This window comes from Cyprinodon variegatus, unplaced genomic scaffold (genome assembly GCF_000732505.1).
Source record: "Cyprinodon variegatus isolate N-32 unplaced genomic scaffold, C_variegatus-1.0 Scaffold319, whole genome shotgun sequence".
Lineage (NCBI taxonomy): Eukaryota > Metazoa > Chordata > Actinopteri > Cyprinodontiformes > Cyprinodontidae > Cyprinodon > Cyprinodon variegatus.
This window is the reverse complement of record NW_015150772.1, coordinates 810,883-831,944: the sequence shown is the minus strand read 5'-3', so window position 1 is coordinate 831,944 and position 21,062 is coordinate 810,883. Positions and strand designations below refer to the sequence as shown.

Below are 21,062 nucleotides of genomic sequence, written 5' to 3'. Positions count from 1 at the left end.
AAAAAAATCCTAAATGGTGTAAAGATTTAAAACTGGTTAAAAATATCCTTTTCCAGCAGGAGGTGTCTAATGGGACTTCTGTAATCAGAATATTTTCAAGCCTACAAGTACCATTACATATCGATGTTTGAATTATAGGCCCTGATATAGTAATGATAATTTTTTCATGTCTTGTCCAATTAGAGTTAATAAAGTTCTTAACTTTACACCCGCTTAGTTTTAATGAAGTTCAGTAAAATCATCTGATTATAGAATCATGTAAGAATCAGAAGTCAAAGACCAACAACTTGATATATTATGTAAACATACGGTTTATTGCAAATGTGCAGTCATATCCACAAACCACAGCTGGTCAACTGTTTCGAGGACAATTTACAGCAACATCGTCTTACAAAAATAAAGCAACAAACAATAACAACATTTAGCACTAACAACAAAGAAGACTTCTTCCTGTGAAGTTCTTAAACGTGGTCCTCATTTGGTTAGCTTTTGTTGCTGTGTGAAAATAAGTCTTTGGTAGCTGGATAAACAACAGCAACATCCAAAGTCTTGTCAGAAATGCGATCATCGCTTACAGGCACTGTTGTCGTGCCATTGTTTTCAAGGTCCCAACTCATTAAGGAAAGAGATCAGATACTGGACGGCACTACTTACAAACAAAACAGAAAACAATCAGGAGTGCATAGGCTGCTGGAAATACAGCTGTCTGCTTGCAAACCATCCTAACAGTGTTTACCTAAAGTCATTTCATCTGTATGTACATTGTAGTTTTCCTTGAGTTAGGCAAACCAAACGGCAAATATGGACGGACCTGTAACAAAGACAGCTTCCAAAAGCCTAAAACATTCCTCCTATAGTACAAAACACATGATTTTTGTTCTGAATTTAACAAAAACAGAAGATAAGCAGAATTAGTTGTCCCCCTCATAAGCAGCCCCAACAGCAAACAATACAATTTATGAGATATTACAGTATACTGGTTAGTTTACTGCAGCAGTTCATCAGCTTTGATGGAGTACACTGCTTTGATCTCCACCTTGGTAGCTTATCCTGTATATTTTCCTTGTTATGCTTAAGATGGACAGGAAAATGGCAGCCATACACTATAGGTAGATTAAAAAGTCCTTATTAGTCTGAAATGTGCAGCTGGTAGTCCTTTGAAGTATTTTGAGATGGCTTGAATCCACACGAATGGGGCTGATCTTGTTGAGACTTGGAGGACCATCACAGATGGGTCTCCTCTGGGTCATGAGGGAGCAAAGTCCCAGCACTTTCCAGGTTAGCGCCTGCAGGGCAAGCCCAATCAACACCTCCTCACCCTCTCTACCTCATCATAGGAAAAAGAGGAGGGTGTTTTTTTTATTGGGAGAGTTTGGCCAGGTAGGGAAATCCCCTACCCGCTGTCTAGGCTAGTCTGCCCTCTCTACGCTTAATGCTCATGCCTAAGAAGAGAGACTACGACAAAGAGCTGGATGGTACACAGGACAGGCCTGACTTGGCACCAGTTTTAGAGCGTCTCTAGTTCTGGTTTTGTGCTTATCAGAATCAACAGTTCATTCGAGTCCCATCAATCATTCAGAGCACCGATGATTCTTCTTCGCTGTCTCGAAGGGGTCTCGACGGCGGCGATTTAGTAACGCTTACGTTCAAAAAACGAGGTCCACGACTGGAAGGAGAAAGTGGCTCTGCCCGCCCCAAGGCAGAGCCACTTATACAGCAGAGCCAGTGGTGTGGCTACAGCTCTGCAGCTGGTTCTGTTGGTGTCCCTCTTGGGTCACCTGGACGTTCTGATTGTCCAAAAGCACGTCCGTCGGGATGCGGGACTGGAATTTCTCCAGCTGCTCCGGGCTGGCCAGGTTCTTGAGCAGGTAGTTCTCCCTCTCAAGCTGGTTGTTCTTCTCCGCCAGCTCCTTGATCTGCTCCTTGAGGATCTCCACCTCCTCACGGACAGCATACATCAGGTGGTTCTTGACAAGATCCTGATATGGCAAAAAGAGATTAATTAGACTTGCAAGAATTGCAAAAAAAAAAAAAAACTAAATTTTATAAAACTAATATGCTTATCGCCAAACTAACTCAAGCATTTGGTTTTCCAGGAGATATAGATTCTTCCCTGTCTCTTATAGCACCAAAGTAGCATGGAATAGTACTTTCTATGCATTCCTTTTGTTTTGCTTCTTGCACTCTGTTTACTCTGAGATGTGAAACAAACATGAAGCAGCTTGAGCCTGTGGCTCACAGCTGGGGCTTCCCGCTGCTTTTATTTATCAATATCTTTTTTTTTTTAGACAAACAATCCATATGTGCTCTGATTGCATGCATTCTGTATTTAAAAGTCGTATAAAAGCTGTAACATCCCGTATAGGTCAGCTACTATAGTTTGTCTAAAATATGCATGAGCCCTACTGGTTCACCTTTCTGCACCTATAAGCATTGTGTTTGCTGTTGCTGCTCTGCTTACCATGGCCTGCTCGATCTTGTTGTCAATGGCCACCACGCTAGCACCAGAGGCACTGCAAACAGGAAGAGAGAGAGCCATAAATTCACAGCCCATAAACACCGTTAAATCCACATGCACAGCTTCTTCCAGACGTCACACATCAGACAGTGAAACTAAAAGCTGCAAGAAACGAAAGCGATGCTTTTTAAGATCTATTACAATTTTATAAGCGAAGGAAAGTTAAAAGCAGCCAAGATTATCCTTCAACGGGAGTTTAAGTTTAACAGTAAACAGCATCAGACGGTAGTTTGTGGAAAACAATAATAAACTGGCGTCGCTCCCAGTTAATAACAGGTTAATAACGGGTTAACAACGTCGCACTCAGCTTAATAAATCTATGTACCTGTTGTCAAGTTTGACCGAAACGACATCTCCTCCGAGCAGCGAGGAGAAGAAAGAGATGGAGAAGTTGTGCAGCTCATAAACAGCCACCTCCATCGGGGTCTTAGCGAACATCTCTGTGCTCATGTTGAAGACCACACTCGTTTGGATGATGCTTCTCGCCACGATTGCGACTTTGTCGGTCACCGAAGTGAGTCAGTTAAGTAGGGATCCGGTTCGGTTGGTCGGGTTATAAGCAGCGATGCACGCTCTCTTTGTAAGGTTTAAGAGCTGAGTGCTGTGTCGGGTTTCTCTGTGAAGCTTCGCCGGTTCTTCTGAGCGGCTGTCTGTTGCTATTTCTGCCTCCGGCTTGTATTTGTAAGGCTGGTTTTTGTGACGTTTGTATAAATTATGCAGATTAGCTATAGCGGCAGAGAATAGGAAGAAGGGGGCAGAGCTTCAGCTGCCTTCAAGGGCCATCAGGAAAAACAAATCACTAATGAGCCATATTTTTAGGTTCTGATAAATACGCCCCCCTTTGCTTTTTACATTATGCAACATAGTACACATTGTTCCGTAGGGTCCATAAAGCGTCTAATTCACCGTGCTATCTTTAAATACGTAAATAGTTTCATCATGAGGATCTGCGCGCAGTATTTTTCCTTTTTTTATGACTGTTTATGAAGTTGAAAACAGCAAAACGATCACCTATGATGCACTGTGGAAAGGCTCACTGTTAAAAAGACACTTTATAAGCATTCCGGTCATAATAAGCATCATAACATCCCCAAATGTTTAAGTACAAGGTTGTTTTCAGTTCTTCTATTTCCAGATAAGTTATAATATCTACTGTGCAATGCGTCAGCGCTCATATAGATCGGGTTTTCTCTGAAACACAAACAAGCTCTAAAATAACGACCGGTGAAACGAGCCTTTGAACGCAGCACCGCCAGTGCCCCCCTTCTGAACTTCTGTACTTTTTTCGAGTACTTTATGCAGTTAACCCACAAACGGAGACGTGCTGAAAATCTAACCGAGCGAACACTAAAAGATCTTTTGCATATGAGTAAATAAGGTGGCCCTATTGTTCAAAACAGCAGCAAAAAACTAAAAAGCTTATTTTATTTATCAAATGTTGCACGCACCACACGTTTATTTAAGCGAATTTTAAATTACAATCTGGTTTATAGGAGGGATTAGTTTATTAGATTTACCCTGATTTGCTCCTGAGAGCTTCTTGTTATCGTATCATTTCCTTGAACAGTGCAGGTTTCTATCAGCAGTGTGGACCCCTGATAAAGTACAACATTGAGTACAAGAGTGACAAAAACGTGTTGTCCCAAAATTTGTCCTCTACATTGTTTATCATAAAAGTCTATAGTATTATTGGATGTTTTTTCAACAACCAGAGCACATGCCCACCTACAGTTTATATAGGTATTTTTCCATCCTATACTTTGGTAGATTTCCTACAATTATATCCGAACTTCACCTCCCCCTAGTGGTGAGAGCGGAAGTTACATTGTACTGTAATATCCATATTTATTTATTTTTTCCTTTGTGGATTTTTCCATTCACCTACTTGTAGCAAATCCTTACTTATTCTAAATCAATATATGCTATTCACACAATCATACATTAATGTTTATATGTCACATTCCTGGAAAAACAGTTATATGTGTACAACAAAAACACAAGGATTATTTTTGTAACATAAATGTAGGTCATTATATCTGCGATGAGCACCCCTATAACCATGCAAAGTATAAATAACCACTCATTGATCCCTGCTCTTTATTGCTTATCCTTTTTTCACTACTGGTAGCATTTTAAAACTTTTTCACATCTCACACAATTCTACTTGGTTTTTTCCAAACTAATAAACAGATTGTGGGCAGCAGTAAAAGCTGATAAAGCACATAAAATGTCAACATACTTTTTTTCCACTGAGTAGCACCTAAATTTGCTGTTAGATGTGTTTATGCTCTATGCAAAGTTAATCAGCTTTAATGTCATTGCTCAACACCATTCAGCTGTCTCTCTGTGTACTCATTTCTAACTGCAGTTTACTGATACTGTATTGATGATGAGCCGGAAACTTTCTTTCTTTGGGAACACCACTACGTAAAACATTCTCTTCTACTCACAGTAATAGAAGAACATTCTAAGTTAGTCAGTAACTTCTTTGGAATTCATCCATAGAGTGTTTTTTTGATCCATCTCTAGGAGCGTTCCCTTTTGTCTCATACATATCCAATCACAGCACATCAGGTAGTATTTAAAAACAGCTATTCAATATATACCAACACAAAGTAGTTCATAGTTATAATGTGGAATAAAAACACAGTTTTAAATCTAGTTTTTTTACAAAAACACTTCCAAAACATGTGCTGTGCATATCTATTCATCTTGCCAAATCAATGCCTCGTTGAACCCATCTTTTAATCTTATAGCTTATGTCTTTAGGGGTATGCCTCTAAAGCCGTACATATCAAGATCATTTTTCCACTTTCATTTCAAAGAACCGCTGAAACTCATTCAAACTGAGAGTTACAGGGAAAATTATATTTAAAGTCTTGTGTCAGGTTTTCAATTGGATTTACATTTGGACTTTGACTGGGCCATTCTGTAATTTTAATCGTTTAGGGGGTTCAGATGTTTTCGTTTGCCCTTCTCTGGTGGGGGTGGCCATTGCTGTGTGTGGCCTCATTTTATCCCATTGATCTGAGGGGCCTCTGAATATCTGGGGCTGGGTTCGCCTCTTTATTGATCCTGGGCCCTGTCAGAGGAGTGTGGCGCAGTCCACACCTGCTATTAAGCATATTTTCCTTCTGAAGATGTTTTGTAACTCCTTTATGCTCTAGCATGCCCATGCATACAAACCACAGGATTTTGGTTTCAGGTGTTTGAGGATATACATAAATACTAAATACTAAGCTGCAGCTACAGATATTTACCACCCTAAATAATATTGTGTAATCACCATAGATTTTGCAATCCACACACATGGATATCTAAATTACACCCTGGAAGGTTTTCAATGCTTTCAATAATTTGGTTGTCTGTTGTCTTCTATCTATTGTATATCTTCTTTGTTGACTACCTTTGCAGTTTTGTTTTATTTTTTGGTTTTCATGCACTCTTCCCTGTCTCTATCTTTTTCTCTGTCTACTTATTTCCTATACCCTCTTTATTTCTCACATCCTTAATCATTTTCAATAAAGTTTCATATAAAAGTACCAAGCAGAATCTTATAGCAACAGTCATAATGCTCTGCTTGTGAAAGCAAAGCTGTTGGGCTATCGTCTAGGACACAAAAAACAAACATTTAAATAGTTTGACTGTAGTCTCTGTCCAACCAGCTTCATAGTGATGCTGAGGAAACATATTCCTGACATATCCCCCACCATACTTGACAACTGAACAGGTATGTTCAGGATGATTCAGAGTTTTTGTATGTTTGCTTTTGATGTCTTTTTTAAGCTCACATTGCCTTTTTTACAAAAGGCCAAAACGTTCAGTTTGGGTCTTATCTGACAGCCTTTTTAAAAATGTTTTTTGCCCCCAACCTGTTGAAGTTGTTGCAAACTGCAAACTCTTCTACACACTCCTGTAAATGCTGAGCGCAACGAGTTGGTCAATCAGCAAATTCATTCTTTTAACTTTTCTACAACTCCCATACTAGTCTGCTGTTTTCCCTTAATTTTTGTGATGCTGTTTGCTCTCTAATATTCAATAGCAGACCTTGGTGGCCTTTACAGCACAGCTGTTTTTTTTTTTTTTAATTTTGCTCCGCTTTTATTTAGGGAAGGAGAATAATATGAATTAGTATGTCCCCAGCCTGTTTCTAGATTGTTCCATCTTTTGGTTTTCTTTTCGATGACAGCTCATGTTTAATGCTTGTCATTTGTATTCAATGAGTCACGCTATAGCCACATTTCCCATCAAATGTCTTTAGCTCCAAAGCCAAACATGTTATATCATAAGTTCATCCCCAATGATGGCTGAAAACGAAAGACAATGAGTCATGCTGCCAACTGTTTAGCTCTTGCTAAAAGCAACATGTCTAGGTTTTGACAGAATAATTTCAAGAAGAATGCAGCAGCGACTGCCAAAAATGCAAATGATTAATTCAAAAGAGGCCACGAGGAAACAAACAAGAACATGTACATTGTTTTTGACTTGCTTTCTTGCTATTTCTCTCTTCTTTTCCAAGAGTTTGTAATATGTTGCCTTTTAGGAGTGTGATCTACCAATGTGCATAATCGCCACCGGCTGCAGCCAGAGGCTATCTCAAAGGGTGCTGATCTCAAAGGAAGCTGTCCATGTGGGCAACAACACTGACTACAAACAGTGAATACTAAATGGTCTCTACACACCAGGACACCCAGAGGCAGTCGTTACCACATCTTCTTCAGTCTCTTGAGCAGCAAATAATAAGGCTCATAGCTTGAGTGTTTCTAATGAGATGTGTTATTACATCTAACAAACTGTCAGCATGTGCCTTTCAGTTGGAAATAGCAATTCGCTGCAAGGTATTTGATGAACAATTACATGACTACCATTGAAATCCAGTATCATTTGTGATCATCGCTGGAAGGAGAAAAACAAATAATGTGCACAACTGTTTTATCAACACAGCATGAATGAGAAAATAGAAATAAGTACGAGCTTTCAACATTAACAGGCAACAAATCCCTGAAATTGCATCTTGATGATTGATACATACATGTATCTAGAAATGTATATTACTTGTTTCCAAATGTGAGAAGATGGGCTAAAAAAAATCCTCCCCATTATCTCTTTGGACTAAACAGGGTTCTCTTGATGCTTTTCCATTCAAAATAAGGTAAGCCCATTGTATTTAAGGTTGTAGAAGACAGCATGTTGCAAAAGGACAGGATTTGTTCTATTGTCTTTATAGCACTCTTTTTTAGCATTTATATTGTATAGAAAAATTGTCATAGATGCAATATCTTCGCATTTGAAGGTCTTCTGTAGTAATGATGCACATCTGCCATGTATATTGTTTGTGTAACTACAGTGCTCATATGGTGAAAGTGTTTTTGCCCCGCAATTTACTTTTGTATTAAATTTTTTTGCTTACCAGTTGACCAAATTGTGAATTATAAAGGGTCAAGTATAGGGCAAATCTGCTGCCAGAGCATTTTTTCTCTTTAGGCATTTTGTTTTCAGGACTCATCAAACTGAAAGGTGAGGTACCTCATATGTGCCTTATATAAGATACACGATAATACTGGCGAATGTTGCCATAGTAATATGTATATGTAATTTTTTTGCTGAATAAAACAAGCATCACAAAGTATATTATAAATATAGGTAGCTTTAATGCTCACCATACTTGTACTTAACTTTATAACTATTTTTGCAATCACAGCAGCATTCTGTGGCATATATATTACATACAGAGTTTTTGCCTTACAAATAAATGTGCTATATGTCGTGTAGCCCTACCTGGTATAAAGAATAGGAAATAGTTTGTTTCTTTGGTTGTTTTGCTCTCTTTTAAGACAAGTTTAACATTTATTTATCATATTTTACTGGATAAAATCAATTTTTTAGTGAAAGAAATCTAACAAATATCCATTAACAACATTAACAGCTGCTGACATATTGCCTCTTTTCTACCAATTTGCTTTTGATCTGAACAGCTGCTATGCCACCATCATGCCAAATTTTCTGTTAAATACAAGAAAAAGATCCCTCCCCACCTATTCTGCCTTCACTTACCGGCGATCTGGCCTTTTGAAGAGGCTAGGCGAGTATGGGGGCGAGTAGCTCACAGTTCTGTCTGGAAAGCCTAAAGGAAAATGTGGATGGTAGTAAAAGAATCTCTGAGGCGGCTCGATCACCTGAAGAGGTGTCACTATCCTAGGAGAGGGTGGCTTCGCTCCAGCAGAGGAAACTCCTGTGGGACACGTCTGAGACTGTCCCATGGTGGCGTTTGTATGAAGTGGAAGTAAAGGCTGTGAGAAACTCTAGGCTGTTTTCACCCAGTTCTATGGGTGTTTGTACCCAACAACTCTGTTGTCAGCGCACAAAGAGATAATTGAACAATGACAATACCAGTGGCTCTGCAGCCATGTCTGTGAGTGCCATTCTCAGACTGATACTTGCATGATGTGACTCTAGTCAAATGGAATACAATAGTCGCTGAGTCCAGATAAAGATGGCCATTCTCTGAAATGGCTCTAGTTTTTTCATGCCTGCATTGTAGTTTGTCTCTTTCGGACAGATGAGATAAAATTTCTATTTCAGCAGTCAAATATCAGGCTGGTCTGATTCCTGTATAGTGCTCACTCATGCTGCTTGAAAATGGGCTCTACACTGGCGAAGGGGTAAAACGCATGACCCATGTCAAGAGTCCCAAATTCTAAATGCGGCTATCCTCAATTCATATCTTGACCCATGGATCCCCCCCCTCCTTTTTTTTTCTTGTAAGCATAATCTCCATTGATGCCTCTAGTGCCAAAGAACGCTTGCTATTTTCGTAAGCTTAGTTTGAACTTTTACAGAGAATGAAACTGGTCAAACAACATTTGACATATTGGAATGTGTTGCTTGCAAAAGCAAGCTGAAACAGATAGATGAGTCTAATTGCTCACAGTGTAATATTTCTTATTGTATACGGGGTGTTAAAGAAATCCTTCAAAGCTCTGGGTTCGCCTAAGGCATTAATCTTCTTTTGTCATAGAGGATATATTTGTTTGAACTGTCACTGCTTTGAAAAAAAAAGTCTAAAAAGCACTTTGGACTTGACAAATTGCACGCCTCTTTCCAGTTTGACAGCTCTGAATTAAGAACTCATTTGACAGCTCTGCATAAGCATCTCACGTCTCTCTTTGAGCTTAATCTTGTCTGCTGGCAAGAATGATGTGACATTTGACATCTCATCCCCATTACAGAACAGAGACGTCTGGTGTCAAAGGTAGCCTCATACCTTAAAACCTGATTTTGTATTTTGTGGAACATTAACCAAGTCTGTCACAGACAAAGAAACCTTTCAATCTACTCTTTTCTAAAGAATAATAAAACTTATAATCAAAAACATAGTTCAGTAGCATTAAACAGTGAGATATTAGCTTCAAGGTCATATACAAGCAGAGTGACATTGTATATTTCCTGAAACTTGCTGCATTGTAGGGTTAGTCAGTTCAGTGTCTAGTCATGATTAATCATTTTCTCACTGTTTGTTCTTATACTGTAAGCCATCATATTGAACTTTAGCTAATGTTTATACATTTTTATTATTTTTTAATTTTCTTCAACATATCAAAGGTGCTCCAAAGTAATCATACAGAGTTTTGACATTTTGTATCAAGTTTAGCCTTCTATTAAGAGTGGTTTCTTTATTTTATTCACGTATTTGCACTACTGCAATCAGCTTCAAATAGGGGTTAGGAAGATCGGAAACAAAAGCTATTTTTACAATTGTATTATGGTCCGAAAGCAGATGGTACTTTCAGGGTTCCCTATAGTCCCTGAAAGTCCTGGTTGCCATACAACTTTATGCAAACAACAGCAAAGTATGTTATCTTTTTTATTAAAAGACATCCAACAGAATTATTCTTAACTGTAATGTTCTTCTAGAGGTCATCAGAAAAAAATGCAGGTGAAATCAGTTATTCTTCCTGTCTACATATAAGCTAGTGTTTCCATTGCTGCATGCTAGATGCTACAGGAATTCACTAAGCATAGTTGGTTCTATATTCGTTTGACTGTTCCATGATTTTCCATATAGAAACCGTTTAGGAATATACAATGTCTCCTAAGGCACTGCTTAGACAGATTATGGCCACTAAAGTTAAATGGTATCAACACCAGGAAAATCATAGCTTAGTAGAGTTCTAATAGAGATATATGCCTAGATTTAATCAGTAACATTACTTACTGTTCGTGTTGAGCGTTATTCTTATATCTGGGACATGTCTGCACCCTGTGAAGCAGCGTTTTTGCACTGCACATAATTTTCTAGCCTATGATTATTACATTTCCAACAGCCGTTTATACCTTTATTCAGTCAACATAATTGCACAGTTTACTAGAGACCCTGACCTTTAGCAAAACAACACTTTGCTAGAACTAAAAGATGCGGACTAGTAGAAAATGTGGCAAATGATGCTGTGCTAAGAAGATTGTTGCTCAGGGAGTTTGTAACATTGGGGGCCACAGCATGGCTCAGCAGAGGTCAAATATTTTTCAAGCAGATAAATAAAGATTTATCTTGTGACCTATTAAGCTCAATGTTCCAGTTAGATTTATTGCTAAATTTCTGTTGGAGTTCATATCATATGGAAAAGAACTCTTATCAGACAATATTCATATATCAAGGTCACATATCATCATGTCAAGTTATATAAACTGTAGTGTTGCAATAGAGGCTCTGTAATTTAAATTTTCTCATGTTATTTCAATAGGTGCATTTTTTTAACCCTAAAGCTGCACTGAAAAGCCAACAAAATATAAATGAAACTGATATTTACATCTAACTTTATGAAAAATTGTTTTTGAAATTAGGCTCAAAGCTTAATGTGTTGCATGTCTGATACACCTCCCTGTCAAAATGCTTGAATACAAAGACATCTGTGTAACTTATGTCCTTAAATATTAAAGTGCACTGAAGGTCTCAGCTGTCAGTGTGTGAAGGTCATTAGACGACACACACCACATACATTTACACATACAGTTAGAGTAATGGATTTTATTTTAGCCAAATGAAGCAAAAAAAAAAAAAAACTAAATAAGAAAACCAGTTGCTACATGCTTTGGGCTCCTAAACACTTGGTGTTTAATTGCTAATCTATCATCTGTTGAGCATCAGAGGGTAATTATGGTTAGCAAGGCTTTAACCGAGTGAAGCGGTTGCTGCAAATTGTTTTACTAAAAATAAGAACTTGAAGCATATAGTGGCTTTTATAGCATATTTAACCAAATGCAGATGCATGGCCTTCAACAACAAACGGAACCCTTGAGGATTTTTATCAAGCTAAAGTTTTTGTTGTAGTTTTCTCGCTCTCCCTTATGTGGTAAACTATATGTCTACATATAATTATCTTATGCAATATTCTTTCCCATCATCTTTCCTCTTAATTCTTATTTTTTTTACATCCATCTTGCTGAGCTTGCAGCTGTGTGACCCAAGTCACAAACAACTGGAACACTGGAGCGACTCAGGCCCTCGATGGGCTGCCCCCTGGCGTGCGATTATGTGCTTAGATGTGTTTTTGTTTTCCAGTACGTACACTGATGCATGGTGCTTGCCACACACTTGTACGCCTACGTGGCCTGCTCCTGCACGTCCCACTTTGTCAGCAAGATCTGGATTTAACTGGATGATAGGCACCCTGCGAACTCTCAATGTCAGTGTCATCCAAACACTAAGTCGTTCCCACAGACTCCTGCAGGCTCCTCCGCTGAGCTTTAAAGCTAATCCTTTGTCACCTGTGAAATGACGACGGGGTGGTGACTAAGTTCCCATGGTTAATAGGATACAAGTCACTGGCAGTCATTCTGGTGACAATTTAAATAGAAAGTTTAACAGCTATGCAAATGAGCAATAAGTACACATTTTCTGTGTCTAAAAATTATGGATATATTTTCATGTGTTTCATGATTTCTTTAATTTAATTTGTGGAGCTGGTGTTTAAAATCTTTTTTAAACTGTTAAATATCCTGTAAAGCACCTATAAGAAAAGCGGCTTACCTTTTTTTGAACAAGTCACTGATATCAGTAACCAGTCATGACTTCTTCCACTGTTATTCATACTAGCCTGAGGATATTAAGTCAGACTGATCTTTTCACAAGCCACACAAAGTATGTGTTACAGCACTTAAAAGACCACAGGAATAACTCGGATCAAACAAATGTAACGCATCATGACAAACATGACTTGTATGCATGTAATTTGTCTACAGAACTTATGGAGATGATTTTCATTAAAACCAAGGTTGGCAGCTGCAGAATACCCATCCTTTCTATACAGTTCCATGTTATCATAGCAGGCTTCAATACTAAGAAATGGATACTCGAGGTGAGCAAAATAGAAAAAGAAATTTAATTTTGAAATACGCAAAAAATTTTTGTGGAGTATTGGCCAAGTGCTTAAAGAGCAAGCCGTAAAAATGTACGTTTGAAAGTCAGTCTATCATGCTAGTTCAGAACACTCCTTAGGGAAAAGTGTATTTTATAACCCTTTAAACTTGACATTTATATTATGATGGCTAAACAAAATCTGGTTTTTGGTGGTAAAGTATGTGGTTGTTGTGTTATTCAGTTATTCAGCAGTGGCAGCCTCAAGTCTATACAGACTGATCCTATGTGCTTTTCTTTTTGGAGAGTTTTACCATTTAAAGTTGATACTGTTTTAAATTTTCAGACATGTGGTCTAAAATGCCCTCCTACATTTTTTTCTCTGAAATAATAGAAATGAACAGTTGTGTATACATGCTTCAAGCGCCACTATGGCTTGTTTCTTATTCACTTACCAGACTAGTTAAGCTTTAGTCTTTTTTTAAATTATCTTAATTCATTTATTGCAGGTTCCATCAGGTCCAGATGTCTGTATGCATTAGCATTTTAGCAGAAGCAACTGCAGTAAAGATTAAGTTTTTGGAAAAATGTCAAAATCCTGTTTTAAAATAACCATAAATGGTTATAGTGAGTACAAGAGAGAAACCAAACTGTTCAATTTGAAAATCTGCCTGTTAAAAGATGTAGTAGATATCGCATTTACTTGCAGCCTTTTATGTTTCCTTTGGGAGAAGTGATAACTTATTTGTATTTAAACTTCAAGCAACACAATAAACCCAGAATAAAGCTACGTTGGGTTTATATTAACAACCATCCATAAATTCGGCTCAATTTATTGCAGCTATTTGGGAGCTGAACTCACCATAAAAGCAAAATTTCTTATTTTGATCACCAGGGCTCCAGATGTATTTTATGGTGTCATTGTAAGGTAGTACTAAGGGGGAGTCAAGCCTATTCTGCACCTCTTACAGCTTTGCCTTTGAGCGAACTGTAAATATTAAAAGCATTGAACCTCACACCACTAAAAACCGCTGAGCTGAACACAGAGGAGCAGAGAGGATTTCACTTATACAGAGGAAAGGCGAAGCGTGAGAGAGCCTGATGACTGCAATATTTCCTCAGCCTGTCTGCCTGGTGAGAGTCCCCAACCGGCAGGGGACAGCGTGAGACAAATAGGGACAGATGTGCATACTGGAAGGAAACATGTTGATTTAGAGCAGAGCAAGGCCGTTGCAGCTCTGTCTGCTTTAAGACAAACTAAGATGTGTGTCCGGCTGTCGCCCACCAAGGTCAGTTTCTGAGTCATATGAATTTGCCTGCAGATGCATTTACCTTCTAAAGGAATTATTGTATGGGAAAAAACTGTAACCGTCATAATACATATTTTTATATTTTAACCAAAGCTGTTTTAACGCTCCTGCTTTTTTTCTGTCTAAAAGGCCATACTTGCCTAATTATGAAGACGCTGCAGTCATTACACTTTTATTATTCTGCTCTATGTTATGCATACAGTACAAGTAGCATTTCCTTCTTGTATTAATAGATAAAGCAGGTCTGTTTTGTAAGATGTTAAGCTAGTCACAAATAATGAATGTGGTTTAAAATGGCTGTACTGCTCTGTTTGTGTATTTTACTATCTACAGTAGAGTTTTTAGATGAACATCTTATCCCTATTTTGTTCCATTGAAGGGTTGATAAGACTTCTGTCACCAAAGTACAAACAAAAATGAATCCATATGGCCAAGAGGTGATTGTAGCACTTTTACTATTTCAGAAATGTTAAAGAAAATGCTGTTTTGCTCTAATGGACATTAATCCTTCAAATTCAAATAGATTCATTTATGTATGCCTTAATTGAGAGCTAACTAATCATGAGCACTGATTAAACAATTAGTTGCCCTCTTATCTTATATATTGAGCTGAAAGTTCCAAAAAAACTGCAATTATTAGGTTTTCTTATTATGAGTCCTTGAGGTACATTTTAGGTTTTATACAATTTCAACCAACCCAACAGTCTGGTATTTTTTTTAATCATGTATTATAATGAAAGTTATATTAAGATTTTATAGTAGTAAAAGAACATTCATTTTTGTCTGTTTGTTCCGATGATTTAGAAACGGTAAAATTTCTTAGTACCAAACATAAAAAAATGAAGAAGTTTTTCTCAGCATTGTTTTTGATGATTTGTGGATCCTGTAGAACTAGTAGTTTTACCTAAATGTCAAGCATATAGAAATTTAAAAAAAGTTAAGTCTAAAAACTCTGGAATGTTTAAATTAGAATTTTCTGGGAAAGTTTGAGTCTAGTTTCAGATCTCAAACAGTTTTTTTAATGTAAGTCCCCAGTGCATAAAACTATGGTCATTCTTTTTTTGAAATTGCTTAAATTATCAGGATGGAGGAAAGTTAATCAGTTTAAATGGTTAATGACTGTAAATATCTTACCGCATGTTTATTATATCCTCGTCACAACTGATTAAAAAATCATTCTACTACTAATACTTTACTTTCTTTTCCACTTTACATAAAAAATTGGTTAAAAGCTCAAATTCTCTAATTGCTCAAAGTGTTAAATATGCAATTCTTTAGGCCTCTGTTTCTTTCAACAAACAGGAAATGCCTGCACTTGAAGTAACTACCGAGTTCACAATCGCTCTACACACAGGACGAACTCTCTGTACATGTACCTTGGCTCATCTAAAACTCGAGTAAACAAGGCCTGCTATCCCGGTCATTGTAGGCTCGGGCTAAATCTGCTGGCCTCCACCGTGTACACAAGGGGTACAAAGTTCACCTTTGAAACCAGGGAACACTCGTCTATCTGTTCTGCACGCACACTTTGTACAGGTACACTGATCAGTCAAAGCCCAGTGCAAGTGAAGGTGTGCATTCAAGCGTGGATGTCAGAGATTCCCAACAATGCATGCAGGCCAAAAGGATAAGGATGCTTCTCAACACAAAGACGTATGTGCGTGCAAAAAAGGGACAGACCAGTGAATGCTGTGATGTACGCAAACAAAAGCTCAGACGTGCGTATGAATGTGGACACCACAGTCTGCTTTTTTATTGCACACAAACAGTTTTTTTTTCCTAAACCTAGCTCTATGCAAAATTTTTTAAATCTTCACTAAGCTCTTTTTTAATTGCAATAAAAACAGACATAATGATTTATTGTGCGTAACATGGAAATCAAGCAGAACAGCTTTACAAAATGTTTTTCCTCTTATGTCTCTCATGTCAATCAACTAAAAAACCCATAAAAAAACAGAAGATGATACTAGACATGCCTGAAAAATCAGTTGCAGGGAAAGCTGCATCTGACGTAAAACGTTTTATCAGATCTGGCTCTTGAGTGAGAAAATGTGCGCAAGAGTTTCTTATTGTTTTGAAGACAAGCAGATTTCCCCACGTAAGCAGTATTTGGGAGCTGAAATGTTGTTACTTTATCTCTATAATGAAATCACGCAGATCCTGCTTTGATGAATGAGATTTACCCCGTGATTATAGTGCCTTGGATTTACGCTGACTCATCAAGGCAAAGGAAAAACACTTGGAAACTGCAGAAAATGCAGCCGCTTGTTAATGCTAAAGGAACATAATATACTATGAAGCTCTGAAATGTCGACAGAAATCACAAAAGTAGAGATGATCAGACAAGGAGAGGCCCACAAGGTCAAACATGCATTGCACACCACAAAGTTTGCTGCACTGCAGGGTTGTTCTTGGCTTTAACCCTGAAAAAACAGAAGTGCAAGATGCAAACGAAACATACCAGGCTTAAAGTCCATGAAGAACAACTGCACCCAAAAAAAGATATGAGCCAGCATGTTTGTAAGCCACTAATAAATCATCATGTCGACCAACCAAAATGTTGTTGATCTAAAGGTATCAAACAATAAAACTCTAGAATTCTATTACATAACCTTGCTATTGAGGACTAATAATGAGACAGTTGAATACGTCAATACGTCCTTAATACTCAAGTTATAATTTATTGATTTTATTTATTGATTTATAGATGCTATTTAAATGAATATGAAATCAAAACATAAAATAAATACATTCATTATCAATTAAGTTTTATAGTTTTAATTCAATGGGTAACAAAAAACTATGCTTAATTATGCGATTACATGCAAAATTACACAATTATTAAAATATTTTTTACTGAACCATTCTTAGTTGCATTATAATGTTAATTTACTTTATCTGTTACTATTTTCCTTCTTAATCAAAGGCTGCTGCTGTTATTGCCATAGACAAGGTGATTGTTTGAATTTCGCTATTTGGTCCATTTGAGAGTTATTTCTCAGTGACAAACTATTGTCCAAAGAATGTCACCGCAGAAGATAGTCACCAAATTAATCATATTAACAGTATGGCCTTTTATTTGCATATGTAATAGATGATTTTTCAAGTAAATAAAGATATGGTTTGATTTAAAATATTTTCTTAACTTATGTTAAAATCATCACATACATAACAATTGAAAAATGTATTTGTTTGCTTCTTGACGCTTTGACCCCGCCACCCCCTCCTGTATTTATTTGAATGAAATGTAATAAGCAGTATTGGAAAGGGCCTTTTAAAAAGGTGGCCTCATGTCTGATGCTTTTTGTCTTTACAAATGATACTCAGGAATTTTACAATACACCAAAGTCAGTTAGACTATTTTGGGGAACTATGCTCAAATTTGAGGAACTTAAACATGAAAAAAAAAGAAACACCTGTCACAGGCTCTTCAGCAAACCCTGAACATGACACATACACATAATTTGAATGCGTGTCTCAAATCACCTCCTTGTTTTGTATCTTGGATCTGGTGGCTACCTTTCATGCCTGTGGTTTTACCTTTTTGTTAGACTGTAATTGCAGTCTGGCTACAGAAATGAAAAAAAAGGCACAACAAAAACAAAATAAAATAAAAAAAAACAACACAATGCCTGTAAGGATGCACACCTTTTCAAAGCAAACTCTTGTAGTGATAAAGATAGTGCTCACTTTTTTTCTTTTTTCAAATGCTATTTACCTTAATCATTTTTCAATATATTAGAAATTGTGCTGCTCTTGACTGGCCATTTAACTTCTGTGTCTTGCCTGCCACCTTGTGCACATCCATTTGTCCTACTGTCTCAACTCTGCAGCTCTTTTGTTAGGCCTGTTTCGCTGTTCATCTTCTCTGTCTGCATGGCTCACCTTTTTTAACAGCTGTTAGTATTATGAATCCTGTCTGTGCTCCACATCTCTTTGCAGTAAAGCCTTTCTGAGTGGCACGCTTCAGGAAAGTTTAACCCCGACTTTGTCTCATGATCATTATCCTGTCTCTGACCTGTCTCGTCACATTCCTAATTGCTGCCTGTTGTACAATCCTTGCCTATTTTTGGCACAGTTGCTGCTGTTGCACCACTGCAAGGACTCGAAAGAGACTGGTGGACAATGAACTTGTATACTGGTATTTACTCTGTAGGTGTACCATGTCGGGGCTGTGTTCCAGATGAAAGGTAAACACGCAACAAGGCTGCCCTGTCATGCCCTTCAAGCTTGGTGTTAAGAGAATGAAAAAATAATCGTTTTTTTTATTGTTTTTGTTCCCAAACGCATGCATGAACTAGTAGATGTTTGTTAACCACAGACAGGGAGAAAAAATGAACAAAGATAAGAAAATTTGCATGTGCATCTCTGGATGTGTTCAAATAGTGATCACACAAAGTGCCTTTATTTAAAACACACTTTGATTGCAGAAGAAAGAAACACACATTTCCTCACATCCCACAACACGCTCAGCCGATATTTCCTGTATTTGTATGCAAAAGGCAGCATGAAACTACAAGCCAGTCGGTGATGAGCATTTCTTAAGGTTTGCTTTAATTTCCGTCATCTCTGAGGTCAAGAGAAGCGATCACAGGCACAGGCAGGCAACACACGTCAAGCCAGGATATCAGTTTTCATTAGAGCACAGTTCACCCAGCGGAGGAGAGCTTCATGTCAAGAAGTCTGAGCAAAGCATGACCAAACACCAAAACAGGAAAATCCAAAAAGGAGGAAGAGAAAAGACAAGGAGGAGAAGGAGGGAAGATTGGGGGGAGGGCTTTCACAGCTGTTGTTAGGCAGTGTTTCCTCTGATAGATGTTGGCTGTACTCCCAGTTCTAACCCAAAAAAAAAAGACATGGTTACCTTGAGGTAAAAGGGGAGGGGAAAAGGTAATGGGGGTCATGTTGGGTTGTTAACAAAAAAAGGAAATAGATAGCTCTTACACAAAAAAATAGGAATACTAGCATGGATTTCCCACAATCAAGAAAATGTGGGCAGCAGCACAATATTATGACAACCCACACTAAGTTAAAGCACTTAGTTTGTTGAAGGTACAACAGTAACTTACTTAAGGAAAACATGATGCATATGCACCAGACATGTCTCAATATGATGCCTTCAAGTAAATAGTTTGCAGACATCTGCAAAACGTGTTAGCCTCTTATCCTAGGATCAAGATGATAAGAGGAATTTAAGTCTTTAATCTGTCCCACTGGATGTCTCAATGTGTTTGTGGAAACAGGTGCCACACACTGTTTATACTATTACACCAGGCCAGCAGTTTGCACAATTACTCTATTGTATTCCAATAACCATTATGTTTGTAGACCAACACAGATTGTAGAAAATACACACCGACAGAAATAAGTGGTCACCAAAAAAAAGAAGTGACATAACCAAGCTTTTAATGTGTTTACATTCTGATAGTTCATACCTAAAATCACAAACAGTCCCCAACAAAAGTATTTATTTTTGCTGTATTGAAACCAACGTCTCTGTGTGTTTTTTTTTTTTGTGGTGTTCAAGTGGAAAGTAAATACTCAGAAAAATCAGAATAATTGTCCTCATACCTTTTGTTTATGCTGTTTTCTTTACAAGGAATAACCTCTTTATAAAGAAAGCAAGGTGTGTATTTGTCTCCAGTCTTATTGGTCGATACTTTGTACAACCACCTTTTGCGGCAATTCCTATTGCCGTTCTTCTGGGGTATGTGTCTTCTAAAAGTTAAGTTTTGCCCATTCTATTATTCTAAATCGTTCAAGCTCAGTCATTGTATATACATTATATAAATTTTATATACAAATACATACAGCAATGGTCACGTCCTCCAAGAGACTTATAATAGGATTCAGGTTTATGCTTTGACAGGGCCATGTGTCTAAGATATGAATAAGCCTTGATCTAAATACCTCTATTGCAGCTCTGGCTGCATGATTAGGGTCACTGTCCTGCTAGAAGGTGAATCTCTGCTAAAGCCTAAGTTTTTTTTGCAAACTAATAGTTTTTATCCGTTTTTCGTCTCTTAACTTTAACATCAACTTTGACCAACTTTGACCTGAGCACAACCAGCAGCATTTAAAATGCTGACTTCCGGCTATGGGTCGGTCAAAAATGACCAGTCACGATAGTTTCACTGTGCTTTAGTATTTAATTTTTTCAAGAAAAAGGTCTCAGTGTTAAATATAGAGGGAAGACTCTCCAGAACGCTTCTGATGTGTATTGCTGTTGCTTGTAATTGGTAGAAAATCACTCAGAAAAAAGAAAAACCTTCTCCAAATCTGACATCTTATCTAGAAAAAATATCTAAATTTGAAAAGATTTTGATCTGGTAGGATTCCTAACTGGCAAAGAATCAAAAACGTCTTTTCACTATTGATCTAAGATAAAATAACTTCCTTTTCCTTACAAACCATAAGAAAGTGAACGTGAGAATAAAAGAATAAATACCGAAAAGCCTTTGTGAAAAACATGGTTCCAATACTACTGTGATTCAAGCTGCCTATTCAACAGGTAACACAATGAACTAAACCATGGAAGGATTGTTTTGCCAACACATTCCCAATTTTCTTTTGTGTGTGTGTGTTTGTTGTGTAACGTGAGTTAAGAACAGGACAGCCTAGAGATCACTTACACTACAGCTACAGATCTTTTACGGTTGAAGGGTCAGAACATTTAACCATGGGTCGTCCTAATCCAGAAAAACCTAATCACTCATGGAGGGTTCGATAAATCAAAGCGAGGTTTTTTTTTAGCTTGCCCACATTTGTTTTTCTTCATAGATTCAAAAACAAAAAAGGTTGAGGTTGTATTTTATTAACTTTAAATTCATAAGTATAAATAAACCACTAAGAACATTCAAATTATGGAGCAGGCTGATAC

General features: G+C 37.5%; 1 protein-coding gene across 2 annotated transcripts in view; it reads right to left on the bottom strand.

The window, feature by feature from the left end:
• Window positions 1-301: 301 nt before the first annotated feature.
• The window catches only part of LOC107090995 (TSC22 domain family protein 3-like), a 37,109-nt gene continuing 16,348 nt past the window's right edge, over window positions 302-21,062 (bottom strand). The window contains exons 1-3 of one of the 2 annotated variants that reach the window (XM_015384681.1): window positions 2,844-3,178; window positions 2,462-2,513; window positions 302-1,979 (exon numbers count right to left, since the gene is read on the bottom strand). In XM_015384681.1, the coding sequence (XP_015240167.1) occupies window positions 1,710-1,979; window positions 2,462-2,513; window positions 2,844-2,968 (447 nt within the window). In that variant the 5' untranslated portion in view covers window positions 2,969-3,178 and the 3' untranslated portion in view covers window positions 302-1,709. Of the gene's footprint in view, window positions 1,980-2,461; window positions 2,514-2,843; window positions 3,179-21,062 lie in introns of those variants that run through there. The other variant, XM_015384680.1, reaches the window with a different exon arrangement.